Raw genomic sequence first — 9,463 nt, 5'->3', positions numbered from 1 at the left:
ACATCCACTTCCGTTTTCCTGCGCATGTATTTCCGCTCTCTATCCCCACGCTGTATCAAGCTACATTCAGTGGGCACAATATTGTAAGGAAATTAGCGAATCCTTGAGCAAAATGAGGCCTTTAACAGACGACGAGACAAAAACGATGTTTGAGAAACTCTCCAAATAGTGAGTATTGACATGTGATCTTGAAAGACGAGGTTGACGTTATTTTGAAACTGTTGTGGCTGTTCAGACTCGCTCCATGCTTTGCCTGCTAGTTAGTGCACAGGGTTGATAAACACCAGTCTATATCCAGTCTCTTTGGTGATATATGCTCATGATGACAGTCTTTAACCTGCACCTAGTTATGCTTCTCAGCAAGCTGGCGAATACGTCGTCTGTGTATATTTATTTATTTTAATGTTATTTTTTACCTTTATTTAACCAGGCAAGTCAGTTAAGAACAAATTCTTATTTTCACTGGGAACAGTGGGTTAACTGCCTGTTCAGGGGCAGAACGACAGATTAGTACCTTGTCAGCTCGGGGATTTGAACTTGCAACCTTCCGGTTACTAGTCTAACGCTCTAACCACTAGGCTGCACTGCCGCCCCGTGACACGTGATTCCACATTGACAATGTATTACCCCTTCCTCTTGTCTGTCCGCAGCATTGGTGAGAACATCAAACACCTGGTGGATCGACCCGATGGGACATATTGCTTCAGACTTCACAATGACCGTGTATATTACATCAGGTAAACGGACGCTACAGAGCTGCTGTTATTGTTAAATATTACCTAATGGATATTGTAAAGCAGGTTACTTCACGATCATCTCTTTGGCTAGTTAAGATAGTCTTATTTCCACTTTTTTTTTTTTTTTTTTATCAGTGAGACAATTCTGAAGTTGGCTACCAACATCTCCCGTGATAAGTTGGTGTCGGTGGGCACCTGCTTTGGGAAGTTCACCAAGACCATTAAGTTCCGCCTGCACATCACAGCACTGGACTTTCTGGCACCATATGCCAAGGTAAACAAGAAGCAGGAAGTGGAGGCCCCTCTGACCTCTCACTGTGTATAATGATAACCACAGCCATGTTAGAAGGTGAACAAGAAGCAGGAAGTGGAGGCCCCTCTGACCCCTCACTATGTATAATGATAACCACAGTCATGTTAGAAGGTAAACAAGAAGCAGGAAGTGGAGGCCCTCTGACCTCTCACTGTGTATAATGATAACCACAGCCATGTTAGAAGGTGAACAGGAAGTGGAGGCCCTCTGAGCACAGTCATGTTAAGTGGAGGAAGTGGAGGCCCCTCTGACCCCTCACTATGTATAATGATAACCACAGTCATGTTAGAAGGTGAACAAGAAGCAGGAAGTGGAGGCCCCTCTGACCCCTCACTGTGTATAATGATAACCACAGTCATGTTAGAAGGTAAACAAGAAGCAGGAAGTGGAGGCCCCTCTGACATGTCACTGTGTATAATGATAACCACAGTCATGTTAGAAGTGTAGATATTGTAAAAAATATTTTAAAAAGTCACTAGGCAAGTCTGATAAGAGCAAATTCTTATTTACAATGACGGCCTACAGGGGAACATTGGCTTAATTTCCTTGTTCAGGGACAGAACGACAGATTTTTTTTTAACCTTGTAAGTCTGGGGAATCGATCCAGCAACCTTTCGGTTACTGGCCCAATGCTCTAACCAGTAGGCTACCTGCCGCCCCAAAATGACTCTGACGACAGCCAGGTGAGACTAGAGATTTAGTTCGATAATCATATTTGCGTAAGCTTTAAAATGAACATCAATATCTCTCTCAACCGACAGGATCTCAGTTAAGACATTGGTAGTCCTGTAATAACAGAGCTATGGTCTGAACCCTCTGTGTGATCAGTTCAAGGTGTGGGTTAAGCCCGGGCAGGAGCAGTCCTTCCTCTATGGTCTGAGTAACAACCCTCTGTGTGTCCAGTTCAAGGTGTGGGTTAAGCCCGGACAGGAGCAGTCCTTCCTCTATGGTCTGAGTAACAACCCTCTGTGTGTCCAGTTCAAGGTGTGGGTTAAGCCCGGACAGGAGCAGTCCTTCCTCTATGGTCTGAGTAACAACCCTCTGTGTGTCCAGTTCAAGGTGTGGGTTAAGCCCGGGCAGGAGCAGTCCTTCCTCTATGGTCTGAGTAACAACCCTCTGTGTGTCCAGTTCAAGGTGTGGGTTAAGCCTGGACAGGAGCAGTCCTTCCTCTATGGTCTGAGTAACTGAACCCTCTGTGTGTCCAGTTCAAGGTGTGGGTTAAGCCTGGACAGGAGCAGTCCTTCCTCTATGGGAACCACGTGTTGAAGTCTGGTCTGGGGAGGATCACAGAGAACACCAACCAATACCAGGGTGTGGTGGTGTATTCCATGGCAGACGTACCGCTGGTGAGTTGGCCCTCCCCCTTCACATGCTGTCCATTATCCAATCTCTTCAGTCAACATGTAGCCCTCTCTTCAGTCAACATGTAGCCCTCTCTTCAGTCAACATGTAGCCCTCCCTTCAGTCAACATGTAGCCCTCTCTTCAGTCAACATGTAGCCCTCCCTTCAGTCAACATGTAGCCCTCCCTCCAGTCAACATGTAGCCCTCCCTTCAGTCAACATGTAGCCCTCCCTCCAGTCAACAGATAGCCCTCCCTCCAGTCATTATCCAATCACTCCAGTCAACATATAGCCCTCCCTGCAGTCATTATCCAATCACTTCAGTCAACATGTAGCCCTCACTCCAGTCAACATGTAGCCCTCCCTTCAGTCAACATGTAGCCCTCTCTTCAGTCAACATATAGCCCTCCCTGCAGTCAACATATAGCCCTCCCTTCAGTCAACATGTAGCCCTCCCTTCAGTCAACATGTAGCCCTCCCTTCAGTCAACATGTAGCCCTCTCTTCAGTCAACATGTAGCCCTCTCTTCAGTCAACATGTAGCCCTCTCTTCAGTCAACATGTAGCCCTCTCTTCAGTCAACATGTAGCCCTCTCTTCAGTCAACATGTAGCCCTCCCTTCAGTCAACATGTAGCCCTCCCTTCAGTCAACATGTAGCCCTCTCTCCAGTCAACATGTAGCCCTCCCTCCAGTCAACATGTAGCCCTCTCTCCAGTCAACATGTAGCCCTCTCTCCAGTCAACATGTAGCCCTCTCTCCAGTCAACATGTAGCCCTCTCTCCAGTCAACATGTAGCCCTCTCTCCAGTCAACATGTAGCCCTCCCTCCAGTCAACAGAAAGCCCTCCCTCCAGTCATTATCCAATCACTTCAGTCAACATGTAGCCCTCCCTAGTCCTTCAGTCAACATGTAGCCCCTCCTCCCTTCAGTCAACATGTAGCCCTCCCTTCAGTCAACATGTAGCCCTCTCTTCAGTCAACATGTAGCCCTCCCTTCAGTCAACATGTAGCCCTCCCTTCAGTCAACATGTAGCCCTCCCTTCAGTCAACATGTAGCCCTCCCTTCAGTCAACATGTAGCCCTCCCTGCAGTCAACATATAGCCCTCTCTTCAGTCAACATGTAGCCCTCTCTTCAGTCAACATGTAGCCCTCTCTTCAGTCAACATGTAGCCCTCCCTTCAGTCAACATGTAGCCCTCCCTTCAGTCAACATGTAGCCCTCCCTTCAGTCAACATGTAGCCCTCTCTTCAGTCAACATGTAGCCCTCTCTTCAGTCAACATGTAGCCCTCCCTTCAGTCAACATGTAGCCCTCCCTCCAGTCAACATGTAGCCCTCCCTCCAGTCAACATGTAGCCCTCTCTTCAGTCAACATGTAGCCCTCTCTTCAGTCAACATGTAGCCCTCCCTTCAGTCAACATGTAGCCCTCTCTTCAGTCAACATGTAGCCCTCCTTCAGTCAACATGTAGCCCTCCCTTCAGTCAACATGTAGCCCTCTCTCAGTCAACATGTAGCCCTCCCTCCAGTCAACATGTAGCCCTCTCTCAGTCAACATGTAGCCCTCTCTCCAGTCAACATGTAGCCCTCTCTCCAGTCAACATGTAGCCCTCTCTCCAGTCAACATGTAGTCAACATGTAGCCCTCTCTCCAGTCAACATGTAGCCCTCCCTTCAGTCAACATGTAGCCCTCTCTTCAGTCAACATGTAGCCCTCCCTTCAGTCAACATGTAGCCCTCTCTTCAGTCAACATGTAGCCCTCCCTTCAGTCAACATGTAGCCCTCTCTTCAGTCAACATGTAGCCCTCTCTTCAGTCAACATGTAGCCCTCCCTCCAGTCAACATGTAGCCCTCCCTTCAGTCAACATGTAGCCCTCCCTCCAGTCAACATGTAGCCCTCTCTTCAGTCAACATGTAGCCCTCTCTTCAGTCAACATGTAGCCCTCTCTTCAGTCAACATGTAGCCCTCTCTTCAGTCAACATGTAGCCCTCTCTTCAGTCAACATGTAGCCCTCCTTCAGTCAACATGTAGCCCTCCCTTCAGTCAACATGTCCCTTCAGTCAACATGTAGCCCTCCCTTCAGTCAACATGTAGCCCTCCCTCCAGTCAACATGTAGCCCTCCCTTCAGTCAACATGTAGCCCTCTCTTCAGTCAACATGTAGCCCTCTCTTCAGTCAACATGTAGCCCTCTCTTCAGTCAACATGTAGCCCTCTCTTCAGTCAACATGTAGCCCTCCCTTCAGTCAACATGTAGCCCTCCCTTCAGTCAACATGTAGCCCTCCCTTCAGTCAACATGTAGCCCTCCCTTCAGTCAACATGTAGCCCTCCCTTCAGTCAACATGTAGCCCTCCCTTCAGTCAACATGTAGCCCTCTCTTCAGTCAACATGTAGCCCTCTCTTCAGTCAACATGTAGCCCTCTCTTCAGTCAACATGTAGCCCTCTCTTCAGTCAACATGTAGCCCTCCCTTCAGTCAACATGTAGCCCTCCCTTCAGTCAACATGTAGCCCTCTCTCCAGTCAACATGTAGCCCTCCCTCCAGTCAACATGTAGCCCTCTCTCCAGTCAACATGTAGCCCTCTCTCCAGTCAACATGTAGCCCTCTCTCCAGTCAACATGTAGCCCTCTCTCCAGTCAACATGTAGCCCTCTCTCCAGTCAACATGTAGCCCTCCCTGCAGTCAACATGTAGCCCTCTCTTCAGTCAACATGTAGCCCTCTCTTCAGTCAACATGTAGCCCTCCCTTCAGTCAACATGTAGCCCTCCCTTCAGTCAACATGTAGCCCTCTCTTCAGTCAACATGTAGCCCTCTCTTCAGTCAACATGTAGCCCTCCCTTCAGTCAACATGTAGCCCTCCCTTCAGTCAACATGTAGCCCTCCCTCCAGTCAACATGTAGCCCTCTCTCAACATCAGTCAACATGTAGCCCTCTCTTCAGTCAACATGTAGCCCTCTTTCAGTCAACATGTAGCCCTCTCTTCAGTCAACATGTAGCCCTCTCTTCAGTCAACATGTAGCCCTCCCTTCAGTCAACATGTAGCCCTCCCTTCAGTCAACATGTCCCTCTTCAGTCAACATGTAGCCCTCTCTTCAGTCAACATGTAGCCCTCCCTCCAGTCAACACGTAGCCCTCCCTTCAGTCAACACGTAGTCCTCTCTTCAGTCAACACGTAGCCCCCCTTCAGTCAACATGTAGCCCTCCCTTCAGTCAACATGTAGCCCTCCCTTCAGTCAACACGTAGCCCTCCCTTCAGTCAACACGTAGCCCTCCCTCCAGTCAACATGTAGCCCTCTCTTCAGTCAACATGTAGCCCTCCCTTCAGTCAACATGTAGCCCTCCCTTCAGTCAACATGTAGCCCTCTCTTCAGTCAACATGTAGCCCTCCCTTCAGTCAACATGTAGCCCTCTCTTCAGTCAACATGTAGCCCTCCCTTCAGTCAACATGTAGCCCTCCCTTCAGTCAACATGTAGCCCTCCCTTCAGTCAACATGTAGCCCTCCCTCCAGTCAACATGTAGCCCTCTCTTCAGTCAACATGTAGCCCTCTCTTCAGTCAACATGTAGCCCTCCCTTCAGTCAACATATAGCCCTCCCTTCAGTCAACATGTAGCCCTCCCTTCAGTCAACATATAGCCCTCCCTTCAGTCAACATGTAGCCCTCCTTCAGTCAACATGTAGCCCTCTCTTCAGTCAACATGTAGCCCTCTCTTCAGTCAAATGTAGCCCTCCCTTCAGTCAACATGTAGCCCTCCCTTCAGTCAACATTTAGCCCTCCCTTCAGTCAACATGTAGCCCTCCCTTCAGTCAACATGTAGCCCTCCCTTCAGTCAACATGTAGCCCTCCCTCCAGTCAACATGTAGCCCTCCCTCCAGTCAACATGTAGCCCTCCCTCCAGTCAACATGTAGCCCTCCCTCCAGTCAACATGTAGCCCTCTCTTCAGTCAACATGTAGCCCTCCCTCCAATCATTATCCAATCAATTCAGTCAACACAGGGGGCAGCTTTCCCAGAGGTTAACTAGTCAGACTAATGGAGAATCTCCATTAAGTGCTTTTTGGTCCAGGACTAGACTTAATCTGTGTGGTAAACCGACCCATACTGTCAGTTCTACACAGCATCTCTGTTGGATAGTGATCGCTTGACAACCTTTCAGACAAGCTAATATCTAAAGCACCAGTAACCATAGTAACTCCTAGGTAACGTGCAGGTTTGAACACGCCCCTCTGGTCTCCCTGCAGGGCTTTGGAGTGGCAGCCAAGTCCACCCAGGAGTGCAGGAGAGTGGACCCCATGTCCATCGTTGTGTTCCACCAGGCAGACATCGGAGAGTTCATCAGGTCTGAGGACACGCTCACATAAGGAGTCGTCAAACTGGACTGTCAATTATACACAGTGGTACTTCCTCTCCTCGGGGACCACCCTACAAACTGGTCTATCAATTATATACAGTAGTACTTCCTCTCCTCGGGGACCACCCTACAAACTGGTCTATCAATTATATACAGTAGTACTTCCTCTCCTCGGGGACCACCCTACAAACTGGACTATCAATTATATACAGTAGTACTTCCTCTCCTCGGGGACCACCCTACAAACTGGACTGTCAATTATATACAGTAGTACTTCCTCTCCTTTGGGGAGACCCTGGTCTTCAGGATATGATTGTGTATTTCCCTCTAATTTACCAAGGGGCCAGTGACTGTCTGGAGAGTTTCATCAAGCTGTCAGCTACCCAACATCCCTCACTATGGCTGAGTGATTTACATTTATCTACCCAACATCCCTCACTATGCCTGAGTGATTTACATTTATCTACCAAACATCCCTCACTATGGCTGAGTGATTTACATTTATCTACCAAACATCCCTCACTATGTCTGAGTGATTTACATTTATCTACCCAACATCCCTCACTATGTCTGAGTGATTTACATTTATCTACCAAACATCCCTCACTATGGCTGAGTGATTTACATTTATCTACCCAACATCCCTCACTATGTCTGAGTGATTTACATTTATCTACCCAACATCCCTCACTATGGCTGAGTGATTTACATTTATCTACCAAACATCCCTCACTATGGCTGAGTGATTTACATTTATCTACCCAACATCCCTCACTATGTCTGAGTGATTTACATTTATCTACCCAACATCCCTCACTATGGCTGAGTGATTTACATTTATCTACCCAACATCCCTCACTATGTCTGAGTGATTTACATTTATCTACCAAACATCCCTCACTATGGCTGAGTGATATACATTTATCTACCAAACATCCCTCACTATGGCCGAGTGATTTACATTTATCTACCAAACATCCCTGCCACTATGAATGTAAATCTCTCAGCCAATCTAAATAAATGTTTTGTAAATTGGAATATTTGAGGTTATATGTAGTATTCATAATCTGTATGGTTCTCTGGTTTAAGCGATTTGCATAAATATGATTGTGCAGTTAATTCCATCAGCATAACATTAAAACTGTTTTGATATACTGAGATGTTTTTGGTTTTTTTCTCCTGAATAAATGTTGTATCTGTTACTAACCGTTAGCCGTTAGGCCAGTCAGTAGAAACCAGTCCTGTGGTAACCGTTAGGCTAGTCAGTAGAAGCCAGTCCTGTGGTAACCGTTAGGCCAGTCAGTAGAAGCCAGTCCTGTGGTAACCGTTAGGCTAGTCAGTAGAAGCCAGTCCTGTGGTAACCGTTAGGCTAGTCAGTAGAAGCCAGTCCTGTGGTAACCGTTAGGCTAGTCAGTAGAAGCCAGTCCTGTGGTAACCGTTAGGCTAGTCAGTAGAAGCCAGTCCTGTGGTAACCGTTAGGCCAGTCAGTAGAAGCCAGTCCTGTGGTAACCGTTAGGCTAGTCAGTAGAAGTCAGTCCTGTGGTAACCGTTAGGCCAGTCAGTAGAAGCCAGTCCTGTGGTAACCGTTAGGCTAGTCAGTAGAAGTCAGTCCTGTGGTAACCGTTAGGCCAGTCAGTAGAAACCAGTCCTGTGGTAACCGTTAGGCCAGTCAGTAGAAGCCAGTCCTGTGGTAACCGTTAGGCTAGTCAGTAGAAGTCAGTCCTGTGGTAACCGTTAGGCCAGTCAGTAGAAGCCAGTCCTGTGGTAACCGTTAGGCTAGTCAGTAGAAGCCAGTCCTGTGGTAACCATTAGGCCTAGTCCAGTAGAAACCAGTCCTGTGGTAACCGTTAGGCCAGTCAGTCCTGTGGTAACCGTTATGTCAGTAGAAGCCAGTCCTGTGGTAACCGTTAGGCCAGTCAGTAGAAGCCAGTCCTGTGGTAACCGTTAGGCCAGTCCTGTGGTAACCGTTAGGCCAGTCAGCCAGTCCTGTGGTAACCGTTAGGCCAGTCCTGTGGTAACCGAAGCCAGTCCTGTGGTAAATGTTAGGCCAGTCCAGTCCTGTGGTAACCGTTAGGCCAGTCCTGTGGTAACCGTTAGGCCAGTCCTGTGGTAAACAGTAGAAGCCAGTCCTGTGGTAACCGTTAGACCAGTCCTGTGGTAACCGTTAGGCCAGTCCTGTGGTAACCGTTAGGCCAGTTAGTAGAAACCAGTCCTGTGGTAACCGTTAGGCTAGTCAGTAGAAGCCAGTCCTGTGGTAAACGTTAGGCCAGTCAGTCCTGTGGTAAACGTTAGGCCAGTCAGTAGAAACCAGTCCTGTGGTAACCGTTAGGCCAGTTAGTAGAAACCAGTCCTGTGGTAACCGTTAGGCTAGTCAGTAGAAACCAGTCCTGTGGTAACCGTTAGGCCAGTCAGTAGAAGCCAGTCCTGTGGTAACCGTTAGGCCAGTCAGTAGAAACCAGTCCTGTGGTAACCGTTAGGCCAGTCAGTAGAAACCAGTCCTGTGGTAACCGTTAGGCCAGTCAGTAGAAACCAGTCCTGTGGTAACCGTTAGGCCAGTCAGTAGAAACCAGTCCTGTGGTAACCGTTAGGCCAGTCAGTAGAAGCCAGTCCTGTGGTAACCGTTAGGCCAGTCAGTAGAAACCAGTCCTGTGGTAACCGTTAGGCCAGTCAGTAGAAGCCAGTCCTGTGGTAACCGTTAGGCCAGTCAGTAGAAGCCAGTCCTGTG

The 9,463-nt window shown here is 48.2% G+C and overlaps 1 protein-coding gene across 1 annotated transcript; it reads left to right on the top strand.

The window, feature by feature from the left end:
* Positions 1 to 7,896, top strand: LOC127921651 (60S ribosome subunit biogenesis protein NIP7 homolog). The gene is made up of 5 exons (XM_052505247.1): positions 1 to 168; positions 651 to 737; positions 873 to 1,011; positions 2,256 to 2,396; positions 6,629 to 7,896. Exons 1-5 carry the CDS (start codon positions 113 to 115, stop codon positions 6,746 to 6,748), a joined length of 543 nt encoding a protein of 180 aa, XP_052361207.1. The 5' UTR covers positions 1 to 112; the 3' UTR covers positions 6,749 to 7,896.
* The last annotated feature ends 1,567 nt before the right edge of the window (positions 7,897 to 9,463 follow it).

Source organism: Oncorhynchus keta, unplaced genomic scaffold, assembly GCF_023373465.1.
Source record: "Oncorhynchus keta strain PuntledgeMale-10-30-2019 unplaced genomic scaffold, Oket_V2 Un_contig_2290_pilon_pilon, whole genome shotgun sequence".
NCBI lineage: Eukaryota > Metazoa > Chordata > Actinopteri > Salmoniformes > Salmonidae > Oncorhynchus > Oncorhynchus keta.
Note: the sequence above shows the minus strand (reverse complement) of the source record. Positions and strands in the feature narration are given on the sequence as shown.

What these genes read in the sequence shown, in the direction of transcription:
- LOC127921651 (XM_052505247.1), top strand. Translation starts at nt 113, where the DNA reads ATGAGGCCTTTAACAGACGACGAGACAAAAACGATGTTTGAGAAACTC. An exon ending in TTTGAGAAACTCTCCAAATA is followed by an intron (nt 169 to 650) that starts GTGAGTATTGAC and finishes GTCTGTCCGCAG; the next exon opens with CATTGGTGAGAACATCAAAC. An exon ending in GACCGTGTATATTACATCAG is followed by an intron (nt 738 to 872) that starts GTAAACGGACGC and finishes TTTTTTTATCAG; the next exon opens with TGAGACAATTCTGAAGTTGG.